Source organism: Aptenodytes patagonicus, chromosome 17, assembly GCF_965638725.1.
Source record: "Aptenodytes patagonicus chromosome 17, bAptPat1.pri.cur, whole genome shotgun sequence".
In the NCBI taxonomy this organism is placed as follows: domain Eukaryota; kingdom Metazoa; phylum Chordata; class Aves; order Sphenisciformes; family Spheniscidae; genus Aptenodytes; species Aptenodytes patagonicus.
Genome location: NC_134965.1, coordinates 4,298,624 through 4,312,684, shown reverse-complemented (window position 1 = coordinate 4,312,684; position 14,061 = coordinate 4,298,624). Strand labels below are relative to the sequence as shown.

The 14,061-nt window shown below is 37.7% G+C and overlaps 1 protein-coding gene across 1 annotated transcript in view; it reads right to left on the bottom strand.

Moving 5' to 3' along the window:
• ZZEF1 (zinc finger ZZ-type and EF-hand domain containing 1) overlaps positions 1-14,061 on the bottom strand; it is a 60,666-nt gene that overhangs the window by 29,592 nt on the left and 17,013 nt on the right. Inside the window, exons 14-29 of the mRNA XM_076354862.1 lie at positions 13,187-13,287; positions 12,679-12,848; positions 11,746-11,879; positions 11,371-11,441; positions 10,804-10,918; positions 10,037-10,196; positions 8,940-9,061; positions 8,743-8,853; positions 7,918-8,084; positions 7,224-7,305; positions 6,383-6,584; positions 5,202-5,350; positions 4,572-4,812; positions 2,910-2,989; positions 1,597-1,690; positions 558-1,074 (exon numbers count right to left, since the gene is read on the bottom strand). Of these exons, the coding sequence (XP_076210977.1) occupies positions 558-1,074; positions 1,597-1,690; positions 2,910-2,989; positions 4,572-4,812; positions 5,202-5,350; positions 6,383-6,584; positions 7,224-7,305; positions 7,918-8,084; positions 8,743-8,853; positions 8,940-9,061; positions 10,037-10,196; positions 10,804-10,918; positions 11,371-11,441; positions 11,746-11,879; positions 12,679-12,848; positions 13,187-13,287 (2,516 nt within the window). The remainder of the gene's footprint in view (positions 1-557; positions 1,075-1,596; positions 1,691-2,909; positions 2,990-4,571; positions 4,813-5,201; positions 5,351-6,382; positions 6,585-7,223; positions 7,306-7,917; positions 8,085-8,742; positions 8,854-8,939; positions 9,062-10,036; positions 10,197-10,803; positions 10,919-11,370; positions 11,442-11,745; positions 11,880-12,678; positions 12,849-13,186; positions 13,288-14,061) is intronic.

The window sequence follows — 14,061 nt, the reverse complement described above, 5'->3', positions numbered from 1 at the left end:
CACAAGAGTTTGGTATCTACATTTCCAATTGTATTTCAGCAGTGGTATACTGCAGTTGGAGTGAGTGAGAAAGCTTCAACCAGAATCCAGGACTCGCCAGTCCTAGTTTTAGCGCCTAAAATAGACAAACTGAGAACTGGAAATCTCTCTTTTGATTTACATTTTCAGAGTATCAGGTAATTTAATGAGAGATGCAACTATTCTATATTTGGCATCAAAAATTTCTAGTACTGCTATACCATGTCTTCACTGTTTGTAGATAAGAAGCAAAATGCCACTGCAAACTTATCTCAGGAAGCAAGATAAGAAACAGCCAAGTAATTGTTTTTCACATTCTGAAGTTGTACACGATAGAAGTGAATCAAAGGAAATAATACTCTCTATGAGCCCCTACATGGTTGTGAATAACTGAAGTTTGATACATAAATCTGACAACTATTTATGTACAAAATGGTTTTCAATGCTATCTGGCAGCTAAAAGATGTTTTATTCCATCTGAAGAGGTCTGAAGACAGGTTTCTGTATTTTATAATTGGCAACGTTTTCAATTTGCTTACCTTTCATGTGAAAGTGATTGATCCTTAATAAAGTCTAATGTGTTTTTCAATATAGGATATTTCTCCTTCACAGTAGGCACAGCTCTCGGCTCTTCCATTGATCTGAAAGACAGCAGCCTTAGTCTTCCACGGCTGAACTGAGATTTTCGTGTAGGAGTGGAAGGAGGTGATGATATATCTTCTTGCTGTGAAACTGTATTCTCAACAGGCTTACTATGAAATGCAGATGCTTCTTCTGTTTGGAGGGGGGCTGGAACTTGTTTAATCTTAGTATCAGATTGTGTCATTTGGCCCCCCTCTTTTGAAACAGGATGAGCTACTCCATTGGAAGACAATGAGTGTGCTGCCTGGAAGTCCGTGTCCACAACAGAACCTTTTCTTTGGCATTTATCACCGACATACTGTTGGATATCATCAATATCTTGGGCTTCCAAACTGTCTGAAGCAGAATCTTTCGTCTTTGCTCTTACGGGCAAAAAATTCAGTAACAAAAGGCTCTTCTGCATACAAAGTTTTGCTGCAGCATAAAAGTTGGAAGAGTTAAAATCATGACAGTAGAATGCCAAACTTGCTAGAAAATACAGCTAGAAAATACTGGTTTTCTTATTATATTGATCATGACGCTATCAGTTACTCAATTCTAGATTTCCAAAATTTGAGTAATCACACTGAACCATATGAAGCACACAGGAGTCAATGAGAACACGTTTTATTCTAGTAACAATCAGCTGCTCTTCTAACATCAGTTAATTGTGGTATCAAGCATCTACAAAAATAGATGAATCTAAGTTCAGAACCAGGTGACCCAAGTGAGAGGTCACTCCCTGTAGAATTTTCTCACGTACTATTTTCTGCAAAGAATAGCAGAACACAATCCCAGATAGTTCATGTAATGTACACTAGTTTATCTCTTAAGGTATTAAAAAGTAACCCCAGTTGCTAACTTACCTTTTACAACAAAAATAATGACTAAGATTTACAAGGCAATGCTTTACTAAACTACCTGGAATGCTTATACATTTGGAAAGGCAACACTTACCAAGAGTTTCTGGGTTCACCTCACTTGCTTCTGCATTCTGCTTCTCCTCAGTATCATTTCCCCTACCCATCAGGGATTTCTGCTTCATTTCCAACTGTAGACAGGATGTTAAAATAGTTAAAATATGACTCCCCCTATATATCTATACAGCAAGGCAGTATGAAGACTGCATCGCATTAAAGGAATTTAATCTCAGGAACAGATGACAGTATTTACTACTCCCTACTGCAGAACAAAACACCCAGTAGTCTAAAAGAGCAATACCTGCTATCAGAGCAGATAACACAGCCTCATACCAACATGCTCAAGGTTTGTAGGCTGAGACCCTTCCTTGTCTTGTGACTGGATGTGCATCGGCCCTCCAAGAAAAAGAAGGCTTTACTCCCACCACTCAGGAAAACATGTACATCTAGTCATGAGATAAGGTTCTCCAAAAGCATCATGTCATCTAACTAGTGAGTACTGTCAGATGCAAACATCTCCTGTCACGCAACGGGTACAATGCAATCACCCATCTTAACATCCATCTGCACTCGTTGCATCTCTAGTGTATCAAGCTGCCAGGAATTCTTGCAGGCAGGAAAGAGGAGGGAGGAGGTCACAAGTTACTAAAACAGTCAATTTAGCCGGCCCGCATCTGAAGGGCTCACAAGAGTAGCAGAAAAGTGGGCCATAGACTGAATTAGATGTTCTTGAAGGCCACATAGTTGTTAACTTTTAGAATCTCCTGCAGACTAGTGAAATCTAAATGAATTTTGACTCTCTGCAGCTGCAGGCGATGATGCGGACACCTCTCACCAGGCTGTGAGCTGATGACACCAGCTCTTGACATAAGGTTTATGTTTCAAGGAAAATTATGTGCCAAAAACATACTCTGAACTGCAGCCAGTTACTTGCTTGTCAAAGAAGCAATTATTTCCTTTTCTGTTAGCACTGCATTACTGTGAGAATGACGTTTAAGACAGATTTCTTTCTATGCTATACCTCAAAAGAACTCCAACTGCTATGTAAGAATCTTCCTAATAAACACCACACATTCTTGCTGAAAAATAACACAAATATAACTGATTTTGAGTCAAGTTCAGTCCTAAATACTCAGGATGACACACCTGGGGCTGAGGGAAGGATGGGAGTGTAAGAATGCATTTAAATTTTTAAGTTCAAGGTTCAGAAGTGAATATATGTTCGTCCTAAGTGAAAACAGTTGACCTAGAATCACTGAAGGAAAACATGGTTCCACTCTACTCCTTAACATTGCATTGTAAAGTATTAAGGTAAATGACATTAATAGATATCCTCCTGAGTGATCTTACCATCCATATTCTAATTGAATCAGCCAGGGAATATACTTGTGCAAACTCATCACTCAAAGGCACCTTGCCTCCACTGTTGACTGGAAATGAGAGAAAGAAAAGTCCTGTTTATTTACAGCTCCATTTTTACGCAACTTGACTACGTAACTAAAATTATGCTAGAGCCTTCCCTTCATCTCTCAGTCAATACTTGGAATTATGCCTGTAAGAAAAAAAGGGAATAAAACCTGCCAACTTTCATACACCTTAAATACATAAACTGCACCTTGACAGAGTTATTTGCTAAGTTAAATATCTTTCTCATCTCTGCCCAAAATTGATGCCTGCAGCCATGGAAAATAAAAACCTCTGCCTATACATGCAAATATTACTAATGCAAACTGATATCAGAATAATCAAGAAATGCTTAGTATTAGCTTAAAGCTCTATAGATGTATTCAGTTGTCATTTTCCCCCCTTTTTGTTTTGTGCTATGAATTTCTGGAATGGACTTTCAAGATCAATTTACAAAAACTGAAGACCTGACAAAACACTTTCCATCAAAACTGGCCTGACAATGACTATGGAGAAAAAGACATTCCTATTCACGGTCTTCCCTCTCCCATTCCCCCTTTTTTTTTTTAATTTTTTTTTCCCCTCCTTCTTTCCAGCACTACGTGTACATACTTCACCTGGCGTAGGTGTGCATGGGTCCTGAAATTAGTCTGCCCCAGCAAGACGACAGATGAAGCTACTAACATAACAGTAGGATGGATATCTTATCCACTCATTAATATTTTCCTGAGCTACTACAGTTTTCAATCTTACTCAGAAAATTAGACCAATCGTCAGACATAGACGAAATGACTAAAGGCAATAACCGCTTTAGTCATCAAGTCAGTCTTTGTGTCAATCATTTTTACCCATAACTTTATAACTCAAAATGTAAGATGTTTAGCTTCAAAATTGTGAACAGAAAGTGAAAGCCTAAAACGAAACCCTTCAAAAACCACGTAACACCTTATTATCCAATACTTCAAACATATCAATAAGCTTAATGGAAGGATGGTGTAAGTTAAAAAGCTGTTAATTTTACCTACTGAAAATATATAAATTGTAATACAACGGACATTATACAAGTTAAAAGCAAAACATTACCTTTTATTTAAAAAAAATAAAAAATAAATTTAAAAAATATATATATTTTGAGGATGCCAAGGTTAGTTTCCACAGTATAACATTTTGGGAGGCAATTCACACCTCCTCCGCCCCCAACATTTAAAACCATATATAAGTTGGTGCTGGCTTTTTAGCAAAGATACAATGAGAGTGGAAAATGATATAAGACCCTCTAATCACTGCGAGCCACACTGTTCTGAATTAAAACCCCAGAGGACATCACTACTCTCTTTGGGTATATCCTTATAAGGCTTAAGTCAGTAGCTTATGATGGTTATTAATATTTGGACAGAGCTCTGAAGATAAAAGCATATATTAATAAAAAATAAACACTCTAGAGAGAAGGCTTACCTAGTCTACCTAAATGATGACGTCTTTATACAGAACATCTTTTTAAAAATTGTCACACTAAACTGATTTTTCAAAGTTTATAAACTGAACTATAAGATAGCCTTTTACAAACTTTAAGTCTTCATTATTAAGATAGTCTAATATTAGAGTTACCATATTTTTGAAGCTTCTCATATAAATCTGGAGTGAGATACACCAAAGCAGCAAATGTTGAGTTCACAGCTTGATCAACAGTGGAACCAGCAACTATATCTGTCTTTGGGGTCTGTTTTTTACATGCCTGTATAAGTCCTTTGAAAAGTTCAGATTTTTGCCCACTGAAGTCCTGGGCAGGATCTGATTTTGCAAAGTCGATAAGAAAGTTACGGCAGTCATCTTGGTGAGAGCTCCTAGCCTGGAAAGAATGTTAGAAAACATTTACTTTAATATTATCTGAAAAATTTTTGCAGTTCATTTCTACAATTAAGTCAACTTGCAGTGTATCTACTATATCTAGATCAACCTGATCTGATGAAAGATGTCCTTGCCCAAGGCAGGGGGGTGAATCAGATGATCTTTGAAGGTCCCTCCCAACCATTCTATGATTCTATGAAAATGGAAACTAATAAAGGGCACAGAACAACAGTTTCTCTCCTCCTTGATATATGAATTAAACAGAGCATGTGATGACAACTTTAGCACAACAGCATACGCTTAAGGATGTATCAGCTAATTAAGTCTGAATGAAACTGTGTGATGCATAGGGATTTCATGCCAATGAAACAAAAGCAGCAGTGTAAGTACCTCTTTTTTATCTTGGTGCAGCCTACTGCTTTGACTGGCTCCCAGGAGCGCCTCAGGACACATCTGATGCCTGAAGACAGGTTTCCACAGAGGAGAATTAAGAACTGATGTTACTTTCAAAGGAGGTAAGTCTGCTTCACTACCTAGTTCTGCAAGAAATTCAGAACAGACACTTCAGTTACTAAATATTTTTGTCCATTTTTACAGATTAATGAAAATAATAAATGTTAAACATCCGGGGGCGGGGGGGAGGGTAATGCAAATAGACTGAACAAGTAACTTAACAACATTCCCTAACTTCCGTTTCTCTAATGTGGTGCAGAAAACTGATCACCCTTTCTTTAATGATAGCATCAACATCTTATCTTATCTTATAGTGACAATATGTTACATTATGGAAGGACTTTAAATTAAACATTTTTGCTGTACTTATACCCATAGAAATCCCCAAACAATCTGCAAGAGAGTTTAAAGCTTTCTCCTACAAAAGACATAATAATTTGCTATATGTAAGGAAGCTCATAATTAACAAAGGAGAAAAATATTCTATGATAAGAACACTTCAATGAGTTCCCTAAATCCACAGGTAAGTACCTACCTAATTTTCCAAGGTAAGTACTGACCACCTGATTGCAGCAAGAACTCTTTAACTTTGTTTAATTTCTCCGAAGCGGTGAATGAATTCAGATTTAGGAAGCTAGCTAGAAGTGTTCTGGTTTTGAAATTAAAGAATAAACAACTTACTCTCTTTTTTTCTTATGGCACCCATCTCACATTCTGTATTTTACAAATGTGCTTAACTTCTGGAATTAGCCAAACTCAATTTGATTGGGCAAACTCTGATATTACTTCATAAATGTAATTCAGCTTAGTAATTCAGATTACTTTCAGGTGTCCATCTCTTCCTATATTGGCTTCTGACTATTAGGAAAATCACAGTGATCCCTGGGACATTTTCAGAGTAGTCCCGCAGAACAGTGGTCAGGCTTGCTGCACAGAGGCCACGAAAAATGGATCTAGCTCAACGACCAAACGTCATCAAGCAGCAATACAGCAAGTCTTCTTCAGTCAAGAGGGAAATAGAGAAGGAACTTTATTTTCACAGGGCATTCAAAACATAAGGTCCTTATAGCTTCTATTTATATGGCACCACAACTTCTGGAGCTATTAAGTGCACTCACCTCGTAGAGATTTCAGCGCCATACTTCGGGAAGCCAAGCGCCCCATCAACCGGGATACAAGAAGCTGTAAATCCAAGCCCCAAGAAACGGCAACATCTGGTAGGCCATAAGCAGTGACGGAAAACTTGTAGCCCCACTCATTATTACTGCTGTCAGAGTGAAAGAGAAACTGCAGCCGTGGGCCAGCCTTAAAGGTCACTTTCTACAGAGCAACAAAACAGTCATTTTGCCAAATGTACATGACAGGAAGACGTTTCAGGGTAATGAATTTCCTTCAGCAACTGTGGTTTTTCAGTATTATGTTCTGTCCGTAACAGATCTAATTTCCCCCACCATCTGAATAAGAAACCCACAATGCTAAGCAGATAAAATTTCTATTCAATAGCTTAATGAGAAATTTCATAGATGATTGAGCTTTAGTAGAAGTCAGAGCCATAAAACAACAGAGAAGCATCCCGTTTGAGTAGGTGTCATTGAAGAAAGAGAGTAGCCGCAGGAAGCACTACGCTCATTTCACGATGTAAAAAATTGTGAGGGCAGAGCATCAACAAATAAGTTTTACCCATGTAGTTACTGGCAGTTAAACATGATTATTACTTTTCATTTTGACTGACTGCTCCTTTGAGAACAGCAACAAAGCTGGATTCTTTACTCATTCACTCCTTTTATTTGCATCATTGCAGACTTTCTTCCCCACCTCCTGCCCCCCACCTTTGAGAGGGAATAAACACACACACGCATGGAAGCACACATGCTTTTAGACAATAGTTTTTCCACAAGAATCGGAAGAATTTCCCGAGATTGGATGTATCACTTGGTTCAGAATTTTAAAGGTGCTCACCTTAGGCCACTTCTCAGTGCCAACCTTTGTATCGTAACGAGTTTTTGCACCTCTGGCATCGGTAAACTCCAGGTAATCATACCTGTGAAAATTGCAATTCATTACTTCCAAATTTACTTGTTAAGTTTTGGGGGAAAATGTTTGCTTTTGGATTTTCACAAGTGCTGCATCTCAGAACCACATCTTTCTGAACGACACCTGCATTGCTTCACGTGACTGCTAAGGAATTTACTTCATGTTTCAATGCAATAGTCCCAGCAAACACAGACCTGCTTTCCTGCAGAACTTTCCCAACCCTTCAGAATCGGTAATGGGTGCTAATTTCAACATCTGGCATATGCCTTAACTAAGCAGTAGCTTGACATGCTACCAAGAGAAACCAAGCCAATAGTTTTGCCTAAAGAGGGCAAAATAAATACCACAAGCACAAACTGTGGTGGTCACAGCAATATTACAAAACAGATCAAGGCCAAAGGAAGCAAAATTCATACAAACAGCACGTCTGTACATTTGCCAGGAGAAATGGCTTTCAGCACGAGAAGTCATTCAAAATAACACATTGTATATTACGCGGGACAACGAAGAAATTGAAATGGCACGCTTGGAGTGCAAGAAGTATTCCTTGCACACTGAAACATGAATTGCCCCTCTGCAAATAGATATGGGAATCGAACACAGCACAAGATTAAATTACCTCCTTTCAGTTTCACACTTTTCATCAAATTCCACCTCAAAGTAAGTTGCCCCATGATATAGGAAGACTGAGACCTCATGGCAATTATTTTCATAGTTATGAGGCGATTCCATTGTCCACGTTCGCAATACTACAGGCTGTTCTTGCTGCCAGCTTTCCATTTCCATCTGTAGAACAAAAATGCATTCTTGAGATACAAATGTAAAGCATTTAAAAAAATACAATTACCACACTAGATTTTTGTGTCTATACATTCAAGTTGCCAGATGTACGTACAAGGTGGCATTTAAGAGGTTACAGCACTGATTTACACCTGAACTAGTTATAAAGACACCCTTGATAATCATGGTAAAGAGGCACTTCTAAAGCAAAATTCATCTAGTCTACCAGGGGAGGAGACAGTCTCACCCCAGAAGAGCCTACAAGTCTCCAATGATAACAAAACAGAGTCTGGGTGACTAATGCAGATTTAAATATCTACACTACAGACATCCAGACTTTATTTGCATCACCACAAGCAATGAAGCTAAAAATGTTAAGCACGTACTATTTTTAATTTATTTTCCTCTTTCATTCTCAGAATCCCTCCTTCCTATCTACCTTCTAGGCTTCTCATTCCAGTTGCGCTTTCTGGTCACTTTGCTCATCTTCCGTATCAGTACATTTCTAGTTCTTCACTCAATATTTTGTTACGCAACCCATGCTTTTAGAAGCTTTCCAGCTCCTTTCAAATGCTCACCAACAGAATCACCTGAGTTTTCTACGTCTTTCTTGCAATTTTGCTTTTGTTTCACTGTACTTAATAGCGCCTGTATCTTTAGTTACCTTATGAGGCTCACTACAAAGGCTTTTCAGTGGTTCTATCAAAGTGCTGAATCCCTGTAGCAGAGTACAGTATGGAATGTCTAAAGTGCAAAAATCCAACAAGAAGATGACCTAGGAGAAAATACAGGTCTCGTGAAAATGCACGTAACCATAGCCATGCTACCCAGGAATAGTACAAAATCCCAATGTTCACTTACCAGCTGACGAGTTGCCATAGCAAAGACAGAGTTACTTATTTTTTCTACTATTGTTTTGCCACTATATTGAGATAAAAGTGACTGCAAAATCGTTCTGATATTTGACAGGAACTGGCCCACATCTAAAGAGAAAAAAAACCCTTAATAGCCACCTTATGGATTTACTACCACAACCTGCTTATCAAACACTTAAGTGCGTGGTGATGTGCACAAGACGACAGACAGCAGGAAAGGCATCTGCTGCCCCAAGGCAGTGACACTCAAGACCGAAAACAGTTCAGAGAAGTTTTCTGTGATATTTCTATTGTGGAAACAAGCCATGCTTATCAACGATAATTTAAAAAAAAAAAAAAAAGAAAAAAAAGAAAAGAGGAGTGATGAGTAATTTAATCAAACACTCCAAGATTGTTTCAACAATCCAAGTGTACCAAATAGCCTCCTCTCTGTGTAAACCTATGTGCAGCTTAAGTAACAAATGAGGCTAGTAATTTTTAGCTATAGCCCTACTCCATTTTAAAATGTAAGACAGGAACACAACAAACTTATTTATACACAAATAACATAAATGTGAAGTAATTTTACATAAAATTACATCTCCATTAAGTACTTGGCCCAATTAACTACTCAATACTGAGCTGCTGCATTAAAAAAAAAAAAAAATGCTGTAGCAAAACACCCCTTAGACGTGTCCAGCTTCTTAAGTTCCTTTCTTCTTGCTATTACAAGCATCTAGGAAAACATATACCACCACACAGGAGCTTATCAAAATAAGGGAAACTTAAAGAAACCAAAATGTTCAAACGAAACTCCGTAACTGTATTCCCCCCCCCCCCCCCCCCCCAGTATTTGACACCCAAAACCTGCTGAAATGTTTTCTGAAGATTCTCCCAACATAAAAATATTGGTACGGTTAAAATTCTAAGTTGCTCAATATGCCTACAAATCCCTTCCTTAGAGACATTAGAAATGCTATGACAGTTATGAGTATGCCTCAGGCAACCACTGGTGAACCCTTATTATACTGCAGTTTGACAAAATCACATTTTAAAGTCCTGTATTACACCACATCTAATTCTGTATTCAGTCCCAGCACTTACAGTTTTTAAGTATTTCTACAGCAAGATCCTTGGCTGAATTATCGCTACCCTTAAGTTGCAGGTAGCACCATGAAAGGAGGCTACCTTGAACAGACCAGAATAAGGAAGACAAGACCGTGCCACTCTCTTGCTGTGCAACATCCAGCATCATCATTTCACACTGAAAAATAAAGAATGTAACAAAAGCATATCCTCTTCTGCAGAATGACACACAATATGTACTAAGTAAACTGTGATGGACATTATCATCCCACTCACCCCACAAAAAAGATTAAGTGCAACTGACAAGCAGCATATAACACCACGAAGCAACTAATGTATTTTGTTTTGATAAATCTCAATTTTAAATAGGAATAGCTACGTATGAGTCACTCGATGTTCTCAGAACATTTTTTCTGCATATGTAAATGACCCTCCTCCATTTACACCTCCCTTAGTGGCATGACCAATTCTAGCCTCTCAATATGGGATGATTACTTCTGTTTCCTAGTGTTGATAGGGTGCCATAGTCTTTTCAACGCTATGGAAAAATTCCTCATCTTATACATTACTTAATCCACTATTACGAAATGTTAAATGCTTAAAGGAAAATATTTCAATTGGTTGGAAAACCTAATCCTACAGACTTGAATAGCCATGAATAGCTTTATCCAGAAGAACAGGAAAGCTAGTTCTTTAGCATATATCTCAGGCATGCAGCTTGTGTTTGAACGCATACAAAAATCACGGCAAAGAAGTAGGAGGAGAAACAGTGCAAAGACAGTTACCTCTCTCGCTGCCACTAGCAGAAGGGTATCCATGACTGACAGCACTTCGCTTATGTCAAAATTTGCAGAAACTCCTTTCTCTGGTAATAATAAGAGTCCACCTGGATCTTGATCACTACAAAACAAAGATGATCTTACTAACCAACAAGTAACACAGTTCCAACTTACAAATTTAGTCATCCTTGTGACAAATCTGTAGAGATCCTACCGTATCATTACTATGAAAATCAAAAGTGTTTGGGTTCTGAAGACTCCAAACTGATTATATCCATACCAACCATCACCGTTGACAAACAATAACTTAAAAAACTGGAAGACAGCCTAGGAGAAGCCTATGAGCAGTATACTGTGATTTCAGCACCAACTGTTTTCCTTGGACAATGTTTTATATAGCTATTGAGTTAATAAACATATTAAGTAGTAGTATTCTCCTTTCTAAAGCAAAGTCCATTGATTATTTTGGAGAATATTTTTCCAGAGGAATAACATTTCTAAAACGGATTAAATATGAACTTATTAACAGATGTGGGGTATCAGACAATTATTTTCAATTTCAAGATGCCTTACCTGAAGTGAGTACACAAGGATCTGAAGGCAAGATGTACAGATTGCTTATGTTCTTGCTCTGTGATGTTTTTCTAGAAAAGGAAAAAGATTTATTTTTATGATATGTTCTGTTTCCCTCCTCTGTGAGAAAGAATTATAATTTCTGTGGTCTACTATTCATTTTTGGTAAGAAAGCAGGGTTAGCTCCTCTTTCTTTGAGTAAGCTGCAGAGAGAGAGAAGGGGGGGTAAAAAGAGGCAAAGAAAAAAAAAAATATAACGTTTTTACTTTAATGGGACAAAGTATGCAATATTTGACAACAAGAACTCAGATTTGTCCTCTTTACTGCATAAAGAAACCAGGTACTAAACAATCAATTTCTCATTTAATGATTTACCATCATAGTGAAGAGCTGGTGTCGCCTGGTCTGTCTATCTGGGAAAAAGATCGCTGCTCCACTGAGTAAGGTGTTCTTAACTTCCTCTTTTAGCATTTTCATTGGCATGAGGTTACTGTCCCCCATATCCACTACTGCTCATACAAAAAGGAAACAAAATTACAAGTTCAAATTAATACTCCATCTAATACGTTAGAGGCATAATTCAATTAAATGTGTTATTGCACACAACCTCAACTCCTCGCAACCCCATTATAAACAGAGAAAATGAGGGGAAACTTTTTGACTTCTGGCAAGAAAGATTTTTCTAAGGATATGTTTCTTCATTGAGTAAATTAATTCTAGGAACATTAAGACGTGACAACTATCAAAGCTAATAAAGTTTTCAAGATGTGACAGATTCTATATAAACTGGTTTATCTCTAGCTTGCTTTTCAGGAGACTGTTAGGTAATTAACAAAAAAATTACACTTGAATAAAGAGAGTACCATCCTACTTCCAATGAAATCTAATGTGTAATTCCCATTCTCTTCACCAGCTCCAGAATCTTCCCTGTGTTTCTGTAAACCTTACAGACTCCTTGTAAGATCATTTATTTTTATATGAAATATCAGAAATAAATGAACCCCAGTAATGTTATGGTTAAAGGATCACACTCCCTGCCGGTTCAAGCAAGTGACACGTTTGAAAGAAGTTTTCAATTGCAGCTATTTCCAGACCACATGTTGTCAGAAAGTCTATAAAACCATTTCATAGGGTCAAGGAAAGCTTCACTGTGATAGACTAATTAGCACACACTGACCTGAAGAAGAAACAAAGGAACAGTAGCTGACTTGGCCTCTAGGAATAAATATCTTTTCCCAGATTGTAACTATTTTAACACACTTGTAAGACAAAACAGACAAAACAGTTAATATATTCAATATAAATTACCTTCACACAAATGTCTATAAAGCTCTTCTGCAGCTTCTGTGTGACCAAATGTTTTGCTCTGAGACGTTTCTTGAGGTTTAGCAGTTTTATTGTCTCCAGTAAGTACAGAGAAGCAGCTCTGGAGAAGCTGCAATAGCAGTGTTTGAGCAAAGATGCATTCTTCCCTTGGGCTGTAAGAAAGCATAAAACAAACAGAAGCAAAAACTAGTAAAGAAGCTCTTTTGCACCAAATAGTGACTTTCGCAGCATTATCTATCTCAGATGGATAAACAACACTGAGTAGAGAGCACAGAGCCAAAAAAAGTATAGCTACCAGCTAAATTAATCTACATCTCAAGCTTCTACATAACATTATAGTTAAAAACACATATGGCAGCAGTAGGAAAATGTTATTTATGTAAATGAGGTAGTTTAGGAAGAAGAAACTGCTGCAACTAAACTAAGCATACTTTATTTATACATACACACACAGATTAGTGCTTCACCACACAATAAAGAAGTTACTTACTTTTGGTGAAGTTTATTGTAAAAATTCCAGAACAGCTGCAAATCAAGGCCTGTGAAATCTAAAAATGACTTGTATTTTAATCCACTCTCCTTCTGTTGAACCTTAAAAAGGCAAAGAAAATGCAGGATTGGAAAATTAACTCTATACAGAACACATTTATAAAGAGTCAATCCCTGAGCACCGGGCTTAAAGCAGCCTAGTTTCCTATAAATTTGCATTCATGTTATACTGAAACACGAATGCCAGTATAAGTTTTTTCATGGATATTCCAGTGTCTAAATGTGACAGTTCATGCTGAAACCTTCCCCTTCACAGAGCTACTAATAAGGACTCTCTCTCCTCTTTCCAGATGTCTAGTCCCCAAACCCTGTCCTCCACCACCAAAAGACTTTACAACCTCTACCTCCTCATCTAATTTGATTGAAAGTACGTAATGGCCAAAAGGAGACAGCCCATGGTTCAGAATTGAAGCTGAAAAGGCACAGACGCATGCACTGTATGAACAAAACATGGTTTTGACACGTATCCTCAGAAGTAGGGTACATCATGCTGACATACATTAGCACACACCAGCCATATCTCTTAACTGTGTATGTCTCACCCTAGATATTTACAGAATTACTTCAGATAAAAAGAGGACATGTTTTAATCTATGCAACTTTTCTAGCTACCTCTCTAAGCACTTTTCCCCATGCTTGCTTCAGAAATAGCTACATTACCTAACAGACAGTAGAACATCCTTCTGTTGCATGTACTTCACCCAGCATTGTAACCTGATGCTGAAAAATGGTGTTTAACTCTCTCCTAGACCCAAAGTGAGCGTATTCCTAGTCAACTTCAGTAAACATACAGAGAATGCTATTTTTCAGAAAGCA